Source organism: Thrips palmi, unplaced genomic scaffold (assembly GCF_012932325.1).
Source record: "Thrips palmi isolate BJ-2018 unplaced genomic scaffold, TpBJ-2018v1 HiC_scaffold_16, whole genome shotgun sequence".
In the NCBI taxonomy this organism is placed as follows: Eukaryota; Metazoa; Arthropoda; class Insecta; order Thysanoptera; family Thripidae; genus Thrips; species Thrips palmi.
This window is the reverse complement of record NW_023144625.1, coordinates 6,691,786-6,708,621: the sequence shown is the minus strand read 5'-3', so window position 1 is coordinate 6,708,621 and position 16,836 is coordinate 6,691,786. Positions and strand designations below refer to the sequence as shown.

Here is a 16,836-nt window from a genome sequence, read left to right as displayed (position 1 = left end):
GGCCTGGCCGTGCCTTGCCCCGCGACGCCCGCACCGCACAGTGGGCCAGAAGACTGGTGGAGGCGGACAAAACTCTAGACGCGTTTTGAGCTCCAGAGTCGCTAAGCAGGACTCGAACCGGACGTGTGACCAAACCAATGGACTCCTCGCTCGGAGAGCTATCCATTGGTGGGGTCACACGTTCCGTTCGAGTCCCATTTAGCGACTCTGCAGCTCAAAACGCGTCTAGAGTTTTGTCCGCCTCCACCGGTCTTCTGGCCCACTGTGCACCGCCGTGCCAGCCAAGCCGTGCCAAGCCGTGCCAAGCCCTGGGTAGCCAACTCAACAGCTCCTCGGTCCCGACGTCCCGACACTGGAGCGGTGTAATTTCAATGATTAGGCGCCATTGTGTAACCTGCGACGCATGCGATGAGTGAACTCACACACACGCACCGAGCGAGTCGTGCCGAGCCGCCCCAGCTTGTTGTAAGAGAGAATGAAAACGAGTGTGCGTGTCGGGGGAAGCGTGTGAATTCACTTTTGATATCCACTCAGGTTTCCGGTAAACACGGGCATCATGATGGAATCCTAGGAACCCTAGGATCTTAACAATCTCCCCGTAAATTTCCAAACGAAAAAAATAATTCAGTGCAATCTTTGACACACGTCGTGCAACTGGTACTTGTCAGTCAACGGTTTCCAGTTTGTTAAACGGTCGCTGCTTTGTTTCCAATCCAGGCGAGGTGTGCTGCTTGAGAGTCGCCTCAGGCAGCCTCGGGTAGCCGTCTGATTCCGAACACTGCTTTCGTCGCTCTGTCTCTCTCGCACTCATGGGGCGCTCCGTAGGGGTGCGAGAGAGACAGAGCGACGAAGCAGTGTTCGGAATCAGACGGCAGCCTCGGGCCTCACAGCAGATGCGGTATACAATTAATGAAGCCATGGGGCATCTGGAATGAAGCCGCATCGCATCTGATCGCCTAGGCTGTGGCTGGCTGTGCCTGGCTGTGCCTACACTGGCTCCGCGCGGTCCGGTTTGCCCGGCGCGCCGCACTGCCCAACGGTCACTCTGTCTCTCTCGCGCCCAAACGGGACGCCCCACGAGTGCGAGAGGGACTGACTGGGCTGCATCAGCGAGTGACCCGTCGTGATAGATTACCCCCTCAGCTCGTGCAAGGTGCGTTGACTGGGATGGTAGCGGCCCGGCGCCAGCCTCCAGGCGGTCCAGGCCAAACTCCAAACGCGCCCGTCACGCCACTGTCACGGAGTCACGGCCCGTCCCCGTCACGCCACTGTCACGGAGTCACGGCCCGTCCCCGTCACGCCACTGTCACCTAGTCACGGTCACGGCCCGTCCCCGTCACGCCACTGTCACGGAGTCACGGCCCATCCCCGTCACGCCACTGTCACGTAGTCATGGTCACGGCCGTCCCCGTCACGCCACTGTCAGGGAGTCACGGCCCGTCCCCGTCACGCCACTGTCACGGAGTCACGGCCCGTCCCCGTCACGCCACTGTCACGGAGTCTACGGCCCGTCCCCGTCACGCCACTGTCACGGAGTCACGGCCCGTCCCCGTCACGCCACTGTCACGGAGTCTACGGCCCGTCCCCGTCACGCCACTGTCACGGAGTCACGGCCCGTCCCCGTCACGCCACTGTCACGGAGTCACGGCCCATCCCCGTCACACGCCACTGTCACGGAGTCACGGTCACGGCCCGTCCCCGTCCACGCCACTGTCACGGAGTCTACGGCCCGTCCCCGTCACGCCACTGTCACGGAGTCACGGCCCGTCCCCGTCGACGAGGTGCCGCAGGAACGAGGCAAATCCAAAACTACCACTTTTCGGCCGGCGGAGCGGAGCGCCGTGGGGGTAGGCAACCCCACGACGCGCGTGTCACACGGGCTGGCCTGGGCGGCAGGCGCCCATTACCACTACTATTAAGGGCTAGACCACACATGATCGTATGCCATTTCGGGCCCGACACATGCCCGCCTGCACTGCAAAACGAGACGCCCGCGAGTCCGCCCCGCCCGCTCTGTGCTCAGTGCTGCTACACTTTTAATTTGGACCGTGCGTCTGGAAGGGCCGGCAACAGGTCAACCTGCCCGGCGGCCGGGTGGGCCGGGTTGCGCAACTGCGGTAACTAGATCTGGAGGCGAGCGAGAGAGAGACAATCGGAGGGCCGCTCATCCGACGTGCGAGAGGGAAAGAATCGGGCATTTCTTCCCATTTTATTTTTAATGCGTTTCTGAGGAGAGACACGACACGTGCGGACGTGGATAAAGCGGCTGGATGGATTGGGCGGGGAAACGACCACCAGGACGAGCAGGACGAGCAGAGGAATGCGTTTGCGTGTGTCTCAGAGTCCCAGGCATCGGCCATGTCCTTTATTTATCCACGTCACGCCGAAATCCCGGGCCGCCTTCTCAGGCCGTGACAGCCGGCACCGCCACGGCAGCATCAAAGTGTCTGTCTCTCTCGCACCCGTGCGGAACGCCCCATGAGTGTGACAGAGACAGCGCGATTCTTCGATTCTTCGGAATGAGACGGTAGGCTTAGCGGTTTCCGCCGCGATCCGCGCGTGCCGCCCCGCCGGCCATTGTCTTCTGGCCCTTCTGGCCTGCTGATCTGCTTAGGCTGCTTAGGCACGGCGAGCGCAGCGTGCACAGCCTTGGCTGCTTGGCGGACCGGCCGGATGCCTATTCTTGAAGGCGGCTGGATGGCTGGATGGCCCAGGGCGCGGTTAATTAAAAACAAAAACCGATGGTGCTGCGCTGGGCTGCGCTGAGCTCATCGAACATGATCTACCGCCCAGCTTCCTGTCCGCCGGGTGGACCCGCTGCCGCCTGTTTGATTTACAAGCCGCTGAAGGACCCGTCACACACGAAATAGGCGGCGGGGTGGGGCGGGTTCGACTCCCGGCCAGGTCGCGCGCTTTTTGTGTTTTGTTTTGTTGAAGCAATCGCTGGCTCATGCTGGGCCCCGCGGCTTAAGGCCGCCCGTGGAACGCGCTGTAGGCAACCCTTCGTGCTTGACATGAAAGGCAGCCTGCCCACTGCAAGCACCCCAGCACCTAGAGACTGCTTGTGACCGAACACGGCGAAGGGGCAACGCATCATCACAACATCCAGTTTGGCCACCTCGGCCTGCCCAGGCCTGGCCGCACCCGGGAGGGCCGCCGGGCCACCATCGACGCTTCCCATACCAGGCGGGCCATGCCAGGCGGGCCATACCATCCCGACACGTCCTTGACCCCCTGAGCCAGCCTGCCTGCAGGCTGATTCCGAACAGTGCCAGACCAGCCACCAGCCATGGTGCAGCAAAACCAGGCAAAACCAGCCAGCCAGCATCCGCCGGCACGGCAAAGGCATAGATAGTCGCAGTGAACCAGTGTGCCCCGCCCCCTCCGAGGCCCCCTCCCCTGCCTCTCCAGCCCTATGGCGCCCTAGGGCCTGCACCGTACATTACGGCATGGTATGGCACGGCATGGTCCATCGCCACTTGCGCGTGGCGTGGCCACGCGTGGCCTCTCACAGACCCGGCGGGTTGGCTCCTTGTCGCACTTTCCATTTCGATAATTTCGAGTATTTTACGAGGATGCGGCGAGGAGGTACCCGAAGGGGCTCTACCCAGTCGGTCAACTGATGATGAGTCCCCTTGCGACACGCCACCGGTACCGCCGCGCCAGTGCCGGTGACGCTCCAAGCCAGAGTGAGGCAGAGGCTTGGGCAGAGGCGGTGGGCGGTCTGGAATCCCATCAGGCCTGCCATTGGGGTGCCCTTACATGTGGCTTGCAGTGCGGTGCCTTACACACGGCCTTCCCTGCAGTGCGACAGCCCCGACAGCCCAGCCAGACTAACGTTTTCCCCTTTTTCAGGCACAGGCAAATGCTGGCCACTGGAGTTTATCACATTTCGACCCTTACCCATTCACTGCAATGAGCCGGATGTTCCAAAAAGTGATTGTCAGGTGTGAAAGAAAAATGCAGAGAATACATGTATACAAGTCTTTCAATTTTTTATTCAATCAATTTAGTCCATGAACAGAACCACGACCGGACGGACAGGCCAGTAAAATCAAGAGGAATACAAATTGAACTGTCTTGAATGTATGAGCTTGGTGATCATTTTAGTGGTCTGCCTTGAACACCCTAGCAAACAACTGGTATAATTCAAGTTTTATCAGTTCTGCTGGTTCTGAAATGCACGCAACAAATATCACAATAATAAAAGTAGAGAGGCATGAAATATTTGAAAAAAATAAGTCGAAAGTAAAATAAATTGCTATTGCACATTTGTATTGATAATTTGATTAGGGCTGAATTTCACAAACAATTTCACATTCATAACGGATGATATCACATGCCTTCGTCTCTTTGGTTTATGATGAGCAAAACTTTGAGTAACGACGGACAAAGTATCAAAGTAATGCCAGTACTCAACCAGCTGAAAGCTACATTAACATTCAGAAAACCCAGGTATCATAAGCATTAGTACTGTACATGAAAGTATATGTTTGAACAATACAACCATTACATAAGTAAGTGGTATACATGCAATCACAAATGAAAACTAGTATCAATCACAATAATATTTTTTCAAACAACAACAAAAAACGTGTGACTTTCACAACATTGAAAATACTTAACTCGATACATACAAATCAAAATTATTCTCACTTTCTACATCATGAAGTCAGTCTTGTGAAAGTAATAAAATGTTAATCTAAGCAATATGACCGCATTAATTTAGGAATATTCATTCAGAGAAAAATAATACATTCCAAAACGTGGACCATTATGACCTTTCTCTAGCCCATAAATACATATCTTTTCTGTACACATTAGATTTGTTGTTAAAACAAAGTCAAAACAGGTTTCCATTACAACCATTGTTACAATTAACATACATAAAGAGGGCAGAATCGAGGCAGAATCACTCCTCTGGATGCCAACTGGATGCAAAGCCAGAAATGTTTGCATAAGGTCCCTTCATCACAAATTTATTGTTCATTGAGCACATTAGCAAAAATGCACTCTGAGATATTAACAAGGAAAGTCATATGATCAACTCAAGTGAATTCTCTCAAAACAGGTGATGAACTAATTTTCACACCTGATTTAAATTCTGTTTCTCTTCCTTAAGAGTTTACATTTGAAGATTTACCATGGTCCAAATCAGCTGAACTCACAACATGTAGCACACCATATCAGAAAAACCTATCATTCAAAGATGAACATAAAAGGAATCTGTAATCAAAACTACCAACCTTTTTAACAATTTTCAAACAACACAATTGTTACATGTGAAAATAGAGGCATAGAACGACCTACATTAGTACAATTTGTCGCAAGCTCATGATCAAAAGATTCCATAAAAACAATTCAAAGAAAAGTTAAAGTACAACTTAATTGCATTTTAAACAGAGGTAAAATGCAGCAAAACTGCAAAAATAGTACAACATTTCAACAAAACAAAGCATTGCTGTAAAAGGGGCCCGAAATAACGCTCTTCATTATTAACTTAGGTTTGGTGCAGTCGAATAAACACACCTCAGACAAATCAGGCATCCCCTTCATTATTGCCCTGCTTTCACATTCTCAATTAAGTTTTAAGACAAGAGAAGTAAAAAAAATCTAACCAAATTAAGTTATGAAATGAGTTCTCATACACTATACAAAAAAATCAGTCTCAAAACCTAATGGATAAAAATTAGTTCAAAATTCTTTTACAAAATAAAAGTTGAACACTGAAATTTCTATGCATTATGTGCACACATGCAAAATGGAATAAAATCTATATTTGATTGGAATAGCCTACTTAGTTAAATAATACACACTATAAAGGACTGCTTAGAATGCCAAATTAGAAAACTAACTGAACATGCTTAACTGGCACTTTCTGGTGCCGATGAAGTATGATCAGAATCTTTTGACACCGGATTGGGAGGCACTGGTACCGTAGACACAGGGATGAGAGGTTTTTTCATGATTTGTGGCTTTGCTTTGAGAGGTGGTTTGAAAGAGGATCCAAGAGGCTTTTTGTCAGTGTCACTAGGAATAGCAGCTGAAGCTGAAGATTGTTTTGTTAAACAAAATACACCGGATTTTACATCTTTCTCACTCTGGCAGTCAACAGACTTTGAATGTCGTGGGGAACTGTGAGATGTAGAGCTAGACTTACTCTCCAGTGGAGAGCCTAAACTTTGAGAAGCTTTTGTGTTCTTCTTCAAGGTACACTGATTTTGCTTTGCAAAACGTTCTGCAGCTGTAGTCATATCAGGACTCTCTGGACCTGTAGGACTTGGAATCGCGTGTGAATCAAGATCTTTCTCTTCAGCAACAGACGCACTGTGACCGTTTGAACTAGAGTTGAGTCGAAGTGGCAGGTCAAGCACCAAGTCTGGTGTCTGTTTTTGACGTAAATCACAAACACCCTCAAGTGAACTACTCCTAGAATACTGTTCGACCTCGAGGGCAGCTACTTGATTTCTGACAACAGGAGCATTCTTATTCTTGTCTGCGATATCGTTGCCAGACAGAACTGCAGTGGCTACACACTGTGCCGAAGACAGAGCCTCGTCTATGGAATGGTGAGAGCGTTTCAGTCCTGATAAGGGCAAGGAGGATTCAGTATGCGAGGCAGGCCGCAGGCTGGCCTGGAAAAGGGCCTCAGGTTGAGGTTGGGGCTGGACTTGGGGTGGGGGCTGTGATGGCGGCTGAGCCTCGAGCTGAGGTTCGGGTTGTGCGGGTTCAGGTTCGGGGTCGGTTCGAGGCTCCGGTTGAGGTTGGGGTTGGGGTTGGGCCTGCGAGTGCGACAGAGCGAGGATCACGCTCACGGCGGCGGCCTCGGTCGGGGGCGACTCGCTGGAACCACTGGCACCGCTGTCAGGCGAGTGCGGCGAGAGCGCGCTCTCCTTCAAGCACAGCGTCAGCTTGTCCTTCTCCGCCCCGTGCCCGTGGTCCGAGAGGTGGTGGAGGTGGTCGGGACGCGACAGCTGGTCGTCGCACGCCGACTCCTTTCCCGAGTCCAGGCTGGTGCAGCTGGCCGACTTGTGCATGGTTGAGTCGACAGGCTGAAATAACAGACCAATTTCATTAGGCACGTCATGCTGGATGTTTCAGAGCAGCTGAGCCACACCCCCCAATTGTTAATAGCTTCCTCAAAAAAATTAAATGACAAGTTATCATCAAAAATAATTTAACCAAAAGTCTAAATTAACAGTCTTCAAGAAAATTATTTTTGGCACACCACAGCCCAAACAGCAGAATAAGCATTTCTAACTACATAAGACGCATGCAAAATAGTCTCATGAAAAAACTTTTCTACTTCTAAAGATCAAAGCACAATCAAAGTGCAAACTTTAATAACTCAATTTCAAGAGTTGAGTGTCCAGTCGCCAGAATAGAATTCACCCGCAGCGTTAGCTGGTGACAATAGATGCCATGATATCAATTTCATCAATTACCTTCATTTCAACCTCAGGAGGGTAGAGGCAGAAGATTAAAACAGCTGTAAAAATGTATATCAGAAACAAAATTGGAATTATATATGAACATTTATTGTCAAATAATTACATCTTGAATGATACATGAAACTTAAATCTAAGCTTGCAAAAGTGGGCCAAGCAATCAATGGTTCCTGCCACAGTCCAGACATGCACCTTCTGTCAGGACTGTATTTTACAAAATATTTATGGACAATTATGAAACCTTGATGTAACAAAATAATCATGCACTAATGATAATTGCTTCAGCAATACATGAAAAATAAAAATACAGGCACAAATGACTTGAATTGATCTCAGTTCTGTGTGCAACTGGGTTTAAAATAAACCCCAGAGGCTATGAAAATATGTACAGGACTAATTTAAAAACAAAGATTTCATAAATTTGTATGTCAATGTTTGAAACAAGAAATGTGATGTCCATAAATTGTAGGTACAATGGAAGAAAAGCTGGGGGGTGAGACATTACCAAATTACTGGCCTCTGCTAAAAGGGCATTTACATCCTGGTATAAAAAATACTGTACATCCTATCAGCACAAAAAAATTCAGAACGTGCCAACATAACAAGCTCACAGCCTTTTCAATAAATGCCATAGATAGCTTCTGCTATCAATCTATTTGTCTTTAATTGCTGGTTATGTAGAATAATAATAAGAGCTCTGAATGTGATCAATAGTTACACAAAACCACTGTCTCACAAATGAAGTCCGAAATCTTCACACATTCTCCCATGTACATGCCTCAGCTGTTCAAAATAAAGTATTTTTACAGAAAGTCATCACAAAAACACAGTCCTAAATTGATTATCAATTTGTAAAATTATTAAGCAAGTTGCTTTTCTTCATCTCATCAAACAATAAAACAGATTCAGCTACAAATGTAAATGTAATCCTCTTGATTTTGGAAGATAACTGTACGCAGTTAAACCTAGAAATACAATAATATTCAATGAAAACACTTATGCACAATAAAGTGATGGCAGAAATGATGTCAAATTAATTTCATAACACACAGGTAATAATCCAAGGAGAGAGAACATAAAGTTAAAAGACAAACAGAGAAGCACAATTGACCAAAGAATGAAATCTAGGATAAGCATATCATGGATCTATGCCAATAACCTCGAAATATACTGAAGCACAATCAAGATGAACGAACATGAAGCTTTTGGAGGCAGAATGGGAGCTGTTGAATTTTAGGTGGTTCCAAATTTGAAGGGGAGGCTGGTGGGAGTTCAAAAAGCGAACATGAGAATGGAGGATAGGGCTGGTTAAGAGGAGACAAAATGCACAAAGGAGGAGCTAACTAGCAAACATTCTTAACATTAGAAATTAATTACAAATTATGATGATTCAAATGACTAAGTAAATGACAAAGCCTTACTTTTTAGAACACAATATCACAGATTCTTAATTTCATAAAGATAGATTTCCATCACAGCATCATGAAACGGGCAGAAAAGATAGTGGTATGATATTCACTTTCAAAAATGTACTATGGCAACCACAGCAGGAAGGACCAAAGTCACTAGAAGTGAATTGGTTAGATAGTTTGATAGCTCAGAGCTCTTTTTCTGGGTACTCTTGGATGTTAAAACATTTAGATGAAACATGAAGACAGATTCTTTACATAGAAAGCGCATTTGAAATGCTCACTGGACACTCTAAACGTGTTAAATTAAAACAAAGCACAGTAAGCATGCAAATATTTAATTTCTAAAACATCTGAAGTGAGGCAAGTTGACTACGACACACTAAGAATGCAAGAAAGCCTCTCGGAACCATGTCCCAATTCACACTGCGACAGGTTTCATTTATAAAACTGGATGTGGACAAGAAATTGCAATGAATAAATCTACTACAACTTGCCCCAAGCAGAAAATGACCCTTCTACTGAATCAAAAAGTCTGGTAACCCGTTTAGGCATGCGTCAAAAGTAAAACTAAGAGATTCAAACAAAAAATAAAAATACTAGTAACGCTCTACAACATAAACACACATTCAAACACATGAATCTACAAACACACAGAAAACATACAGACACCTCCACGCAGTTAAGAGCATAGCAGAAGAAACAGAATATTGAATTTGAGATGATGAGAAACATTCTTTTCAGCTATTGTAGTGTATGCAACTTTAAAAATAAAACAAAAAAAAGCTCAGATAGCAATTAAAGTTGAGAGTTTGCAGAACCAAATACTGTAACCCTCGCGTTTCTCATTACCTCAAACAAGCAACCATACGTAACAAAATACTGCTTTTGTATCAAATTTAAAGCAGCACATTACAAATGGTTGCAGTGGGCTTCTAACAGAAAAGGATGATGCAAACAAAACAAATAACCCATAAGAAGCACACTTGACATTATGTTTCTTTTGTTGCCCAGCAAACAAAACACAAACAACTCTTTTAATGAGAAGTAATGGTTTAGAGAAAACAAGCTAAACAGTTGTTTCCAGTACCTCTGCTGTTGGAGATAGGAGAGGTGGTGGTGGAGGGTCACAAACGACCAGGGAAGTGGGAGAGCGACCTCCAAGTCCACCAAGTACCCCCAGTGCAGGCCATGTAGCACTGCTGCCTGAACCCAGCAGTGGAGAGTCGTTTTGTGTAGAGCCAGAGGCTCCTGAAAGTACAGAGTCATTCGAGCTTGATGCTCTTCTTCTCATAGATTCATCTGAGGAGCTTGACTTGAGTAATTCTAATTTATCTCGTTCTTCATCCCTACAAAAATGAAATAAATTTGATAAGCACCAAAGGAAGAACGGCACAAATTATAAGGTATAGCACAAAGATAGTTGTGCACTACTCACTTTATCTTCAGAAGTATGTACTTGTCGGGTATAAGGCCTTCCACACCCCGAGCTCCTCTTCCTCGCCACCAATCATTTGAGACTTGAGTAAAGAGCTGCAAGTGATCTCCTTTCTTAAAACTTAGCTCCCTCTCTGATCTTGCTAGGAAGTCAAACTGTGCTGTTGCTTCAAGAGATTCACATTCTGAAATAAATGTGACAGTAAATAAATAAATATGTGATCAATGATTAACTGTTAAAAAAGACTTTTTCAAATGAAATGTGAATTTACCATCTTCTGATGGATACACCTCTGAATCAACATCTTCTTGTGCATGGTCTGATGGGGAATCACCAACATCACTAGAACAATTGAAATTTATGTTAAGTCTGATGTACTTACAGAGCAAAGAACTATTCTGTTTCTAGCCAGTTGACTTCAACACAACTCACTTATCGTCAGGTTCTCTTGTGATGAACTTTTCATACATTGGACCAGGTATTGAACTAGTGGGAGGGAATATATCTTCATAGTACAGGATGATGTTCTTTATCAGTTCATTAACTTGGTTCTGATACTGCACTTGATCCTTGTCTTCTGGTACAGGAACCAAAGTTGGTCCAAAACAAATTGCTAAATTGTAGGGGTCCATCATATTCTCATCTGAAAATTCTGAGAGACTGAAGAAAAAAGCATATTATTACCAAAACAGCCGCCTAAATGAAAAACACTCTTATGAATAGTCCACAACGAAACTCACTGATTCAAAAAGGAAAAGAGGTATCTAAGAATGACGACAAAGGGCCTTGGCAGACTTGTTACCAGATCCTTCATTTTGATGATGAACTCTTTAGAATCTAGTTCTGGAAGTAAAAGAAAGGGATAACGCTTAGTACTCTACATAGAGCAACTCTCATGATTTTCAAAGAAAATAAGTAATACATACGTGCAAGTTCCATAAAAAGTTCAAAGTACACAATGGGGAAAAGAGGTTCTCTCAGTTCTCTGAGGTACAGTTTGAGGACACCAGCAACAGAGTTTATATCACTAGCATCAGTTGTGTCTGCTAGTGGATCTTCCCCCCTCTCAAATGCTTCCCGGAAATTGTTTATTTCAACTTGTGATCCAGACACTCTGAAAATGCCTTGATGGTGAAGACCTGCACAAACAGATATAAAGTCATTAAAATCAAGTTACAAATGAACAAATTTTTGGTAGTGAATTAGCAATAATGAAAAACTTGCCATATAAATTGATGACTCTAATGCAGCTTTTCACAATAAGGGGTATGTCTTGGTTTGACATCTCTAAGTATTCTTCAAGGGATCCGCCAAACAATTTAGGCTGCCCATTCATCTGCAGCCGGCCAATGCGCTTTCTACGAATTGGCTTTGTGCTGTTTGGTTGTCCCTGCAAATAAATTATCGTGTATCAGTTAAAGAAAGAACAAGAGAAACAAAATTGAAGATAAAATTATATTTTCAACTTACATTTTGATTTGTTGTAAGACTCATGTTGAGGTTGACTGATGGCATATTCTCATTGGTTTCTCCACTACTAACGAGTGTCTGACGAATGTGTTCATGCTTAGAATCCAGTCTTGCTATTCGGCTGGTGCCCAAAAGGTATTCTCTAAATTTCTGTAAAGAAGAAACAAATTTAGATCAATATAGGACATCAATACCACACTGCAAGGTAGATTGGAAATTGAATGAGGAATACTAACAGACAGATAAAACTCTTCAGTCTCATGACGATCAGCACGCATTTTTATTGCTACCGTTTCAGGCGGACGGGTTGGCGGTGTAGGAGTGATGTCTGCACTTCCAGTGAAGAGTGCTGAACAGTCATAATCTTTGGCTGTGATCATTGCTAATAAAGTAGTTTCTGCAGTTTCTAAGGTCTTCCATACTTCTTCCGACTCTGCTCTAAGGCTCATTATACGATTGGTAAGTTGATACAGTCTTGCTTTTAACTCATCTTTTAAGGCTGGTAGTAAGTCATTGTCAACAGTAACCAACTGAAAATAGAGTAAAGTTAAAAGGACTTGAGGACTTGCATAAAAACATGTATAAAAATTTTGTTGAAATAAATGATTAAAAACATACCTCATCACTTCGTAAGCCTTGGAACTCAAATTTCTTGGGTATAACAAAAGCTGTATGATTACTTTCCAAAAATCTTTGCTTATCTAATCGAGAATCTAGAGAATTGATACATGAATTAAGCTGATCAGACTGCAGCTGTGATGATCTAATTCTTCCTTCCTCGAGGGACATGTGTAAGAGTAATGCTCTGGTCACACATTGGTGAAAGCCAAAGTCCATACACTGAAAAGAAGACAAACCAAACAGTTAAAACTTTACGACATAAAATGTACTGGACTTAACAAAGCAGCAACACACAAGAGTACTAACATCTATAAGATCAGACAAGTCATCAACAAAATATTTATGAATTGTTGTGTTGGCTGCTTCAAGGCATAACACATATTCATTCCTGGCTTTCAGAGCCTTAAGACTGGCGTCATTGAATTTGTTTTTCCGCTGCAAACAAACAACAGGCTCAGTTAGTGACAGAAGTTATTACAAGATGCGACGTTTTTTGGGGCTTGCATCTCCTCCGACAGCAGAAATCAAGTAAATGAATCAAGCTGGGCCTCGCCTCGGCGCCCTCGGCCTCACCTTCTGCACCTCCTTCTCGATGAGGCGGTACTTCTTGGAGCGGGGCAGCTTCTCGGCCGAGATGCTCTGCTCCAGCTTGACGCGCTGGGCCTCGGCCAGGCGCAGCTTGCCCTCGGCGGCGCGCATCTCGCCCTGGTAGCAGTGGTACGTCTTCATGGTGGTGTGCAGCTCGTGCAGCACACGCAGAATCTCGTCGTGCAGCTCCTGCCCCACCTCGCGGCAGCGCCGGTAGATGCGCTGCACGTCCTCGGCCACGCGCGCCAGCCGCGGCACCAGCTGCGTCGTGTACACGTCGGCCAGGCTGGCGTGGTCGCGGCTCAGCGTGCGGGTGCTCTGCGAGGACAAGAAGCAGGTCAAGCAGAGCCAGAGCCACAGGCAGCCTCGCCGACACTCTCACACCCACACGGGGCGTCCCACAGTGGGCCAGAAGACCGGTGGAGCGGCCAAAACTCTAGACGCGGTTTGTGCTCCAGAGTCGCTCAACAGGACTCGAACCGAGCGTGTGACCCCACCAATGGATTCGTCGTTCGGAGAGCAATCCATTGGTGGGGTCACACGTTCGGTTCGAGTCCCATTTGGTGACTCTGGAGCTCAAAACGCGCCTAGAGTTTTGGCCGCCTGCGCCGGTCTTCTGGCCCACTGTGCATCCCATCAACTGTCGAGAACCAGCAGCCTCCAGGTGCTAGTAGGAGATTGGCACGAGGGCCTGGCCTGCCAGAAACTGCAAACGAAGCTCACCGTGACGAGCTGCTGCCAGCACGAGTATGACGAGAAGAGCGGCCACTGCTCGCGCTTCAGCTTCTGCTCCTTGTGGCGCATGGTCAGCGACCGGGCCAGCTTGTCCAGGCCGCGCGAGTACTCCAGCTCCACCTCGGCGCGCCGCCGGAAGTAGTCCTGCAGCTCCTGCACGAGCGCCACCTGAGTCTCCAGGCGGCCGTCCAGGCAGCGCAGCTGCTCGCCCAGCTGCACGCGGACATCTGCAAGCAGAAGACGGCCATCGTCAGCGAAGTACGAAGTGGCGGGTTCAAACACTCCGAGTACGCCCTTTGCTGGCGGGGCGTCCGTCAGAAAACAGATAAGCGTTATGCCGTCCTAGAGTCCGGCGGTCGTCGAAACAAACACTCTCGTTTTCTTTCAGTTTACTCCGACTTTTCCCGCGCAAACAACACATTCAACACATCGGGCGCCAGGGCACGCCAGGGCTGCCAGGGCCCGGAATCTCACACCTGGACCCTCCTCTCCTCGACGGCGTCCTCGCCGTCCCGCCTTCCCACGGTCTCACTCAGCACGGCTCGGCCCGCGATAGGCCCGATTCCTAATTATAAGTAAACGGGCAGAGCACAGTGGGCCAGGCCAGAAGACCGGTGGAGGCTGTTCAAATCCCGGACGTGTTTTAGAGCTCTAGAGTCGCTAAATGGGACTCAGGTCGAACATGTGACCCCACCAATGGATTGCTCTCCGAACGAGGAATCCATTGGTGGGGTCACACGTTCGGTTTGAGTCCCATTTAGCGACTCTGGAGCTCGAAACGCGTCTCGAGTTTTGGCCGCCTCCACCGGCTTCTGGCCCACTGTGCAGAGCCGACTCGCCTTGCCCCGCGATCGCGACGCGGACGGCCAGCTGTCTCTCTCGCGCTCGAAGGGCGTTCCGTGTGGGTGCGAGAGGCAGTCTGCAGCGGGGCCGAGCTGAGCCGGGCGACGCCAACGAGTGCGCGTCCGAGGCGCGCGGACGGCGACGGACGGACGGACGGACACAGCGCTGCGTCCGCCGGTTCGCCACCAGAGAGGTGTCACGGATTATTTTTAGCTGGTAGGTGTGGGAGGCGACGCGGGCAGAAAGGCAGAAACCGAGGCAAACAAAACAATAGAACGGGACGAGCAACACCGCCGGCACCGCGGCACCGCCTTGTCGGCCAGCTCGAGCAGCGCCGGGGCGTGGCCGCGTGGCCGCCGGGCCGTCGGACGAGGGCGGCGGGGAGGAGGGAGGACACGGCGGGCACGCATTTCCGGAGGCGGAGGAGGTCGTGATCGAGAACAGAAACAGGCGCCAACGCATGCATGCGCGGCCATGCACTCCCATACGTCGCGTGTGAGAGAGACGGAGTGCCTGCTAGTCCGTGCGATCGAGCGAGCGAGAGAGAGAGCGCCGTGCTGGTCGGGCCGCCCCGCCGAGCACAGCCCCGCGGCGGGTTGCCTACCCAGCACGGCGCTCCACGCTCGCTCCGCCAAAGGCCGCCAGAGGCTTGCCGACGCACGCGCCGCGCCACCGCAAAACGGACGGCACACTGCAAGGCGTGCACACCAACAGAGATAAGCGAAGTGCACAAAGTAGCAGCGCCGCGCGCCGCGGCCAAGAGGCGCGTCAACAAGGAGGGAGGGCCGCCGCAGCAGCACGCCGCAGCACTCTGCTATCGGCGACACAACGCACAGTGGGCCAGACGACCGGTGGAGGCGGACAAAACTCTAGACGCGTTTTGAGCTCCAGAGTCGCTAAACAGGCCTCGAATCGAACGTGTGACCCCACCAATGGATTCCTCGTTCGGAGAGCAATCCATTGGTGGGGTCACACGTTCGGTTCGAGTCCCATTTAGCGACTCTGGAGCTCAAAACGCGTCGAGAGTTTAGGCCGCCTTCGCCGGCTTCTGGCCCACTGTGCAACGACGCGGTGCGCGGTCACCACCGCCATGTGCAGCTCGTGCAGCTCCAGCGACGAGGCGCACCAAAACAAGTTCCGGGAGGCCGCGGCGCGGCGAGGCGGCAGGCACGCACACGTGTTGATAAGCCCAAGCACAGCCAGAGCGCGGCGCGTTCGACGACGCGCCGAGACAACGCGACAACAATAACAACAAAAGACAGACAGACAGACACGCAGGGCGTAGCGTGCCGGGGGAGGGGGCCCGCGACCGAAATAGCCATTCAAGTCGAGCTGTTTCCAGTCAGTCACGGGGATTACAAGCAAACACACACGCCCGACTCGACATGCGCAATACCGTCTGCTTTGGTTCGCCCTTCTTGTTTTTCGAATTTCCGCGTCCGCGGGTCCGGCCCAGCCAAGGGCCTGGCGGCGCGGCAAAGCGCGCGACAAACGCGCTTACAAATTGGCCACATTCATCAACCTGAAGAGTCACCACGCACTCTCTCTCTCTCTCTCTCTCTCTCTCTCTCTCTCTCTCTCTCTCTCTCTCTCTCTCTCTCTCTCTCTCTCTCTCTCTCTCTCTCTCTCGCACTCGCGGGGCGTCCCGTAGGGGTGCGAGAGGGGCCAGACTGCAGGCAGAGAGCGGGGCGACGCGACGGCAGCTGTGCCCCCGCGACGGCCGCGACCGCCCGCCAGCACGCGGCACGCCGTTACTCGCGTGGGGCCGCGCCGGGCCATGACGGGGAGGGGGGGAGGGGGGGAGTGGCGGTTCATTCATGGCGCCAACCTGCCGGCCGCCTGCTGGCTCTGCTGGCGCGACCTCTCTCTGCGGGCTTTCGTCGCGCTGTCTCTCTCGCACCCCTGCGGCATCTCGTAGGGGTGCGAGAGAGTCGGAGCGACGCAGGGCCGGGCCGGGCCGCCCTGCCGCCCTCGCGGTCCGCGGCCCCGCAGCCAAGGCCGGGCGGACGCGGCGCGGCGGTCCGTCCAACTGCACCGCTGCACCGCTCGGCCGCCGTCGTCGGGGCAGCGGCCTGCCCATTGGGCCTACCGCACGCCACGGCACGCCACGGCACGCCTCGACGCGAAGCTTATCATCCATCACGTTTCGGCCCGCCACTCACCGAGTCCGTCCGCCTGTCCGTCCGTCCGCCTGTCGCGGCGCTAGATTCGCGAGCCAGGTCGACGGCACGGCACTGCCGTATCGCCCCGACGTGTACTCTGCACGCGTGCATTCCCCCATGCA

General features: G+C 49.9%; 1 protein-coding gene across 2 annotated transcripts in view; it reads right to left on the bottom strand.

Annotated features, from left to right (window-relative positions):
• Positions 1-3,970: 3,970 nt before the first annotated feature.
• The window catches only part of LOC117643073 (SLIT-ROBO Rho GTPase-activating protein 1-like), a 48,458-nt gene continuing 35,592 nt past the window's right edge, over positions 3,971-16,836 (bottom strand). For both annotated transcript variants that reach the window (XM_034381727.1, XM_034381728.1), the window contains exons 2-15: positions 13,698-13,936; positions 12,960-13,292; positions 12,693-12,821; positions 12,384-12,605; positions 12,002-12,295; positions 11,766-11,915; positions 11,520-11,685; positions 11,222-11,434; positions 11,036-11,138; positions 10,728-10,955; positions 10,567-10,637; positions 10,296-10,479; positions 9,948-10,206; positions 3,971-7,052 (exon numbers count right to left, since the gene is read on the bottom strand). In XM_034381727.1, coding sequence (XP_034237618.1) covers positions 5,865-7,052; positions 9,948-10,206; positions 10,296-10,479; positions 10,567-10,637; positions 10,728-10,955; positions 11,036-11,138; positions 11,222-11,434; positions 11,520-11,685; positions 11,766-11,915; positions 12,002-12,295; positions 12,384-12,605; positions 12,693-12,821; positions 12,960-13,292; positions 13,698-13,936 — 3,779 coding nt within the window. In that variant the 3' untranslated portion in view covers positions 3,971-5,864. The remainder of the gene's footprint in view (positions 7,053-9,947; positions 10,207-10,295; positions 10,480-10,566; positions 10,638-10,727; positions 10,956-11,035; positions 11,139-11,221; positions 11,435-11,519; positions 11,686-11,765; positions 11,916-12,001; positions 12,296-12,383; positions 12,606-12,692; positions 12,822-12,959; positions 13,293-13,697; positions 13,937-16,836) is intronic.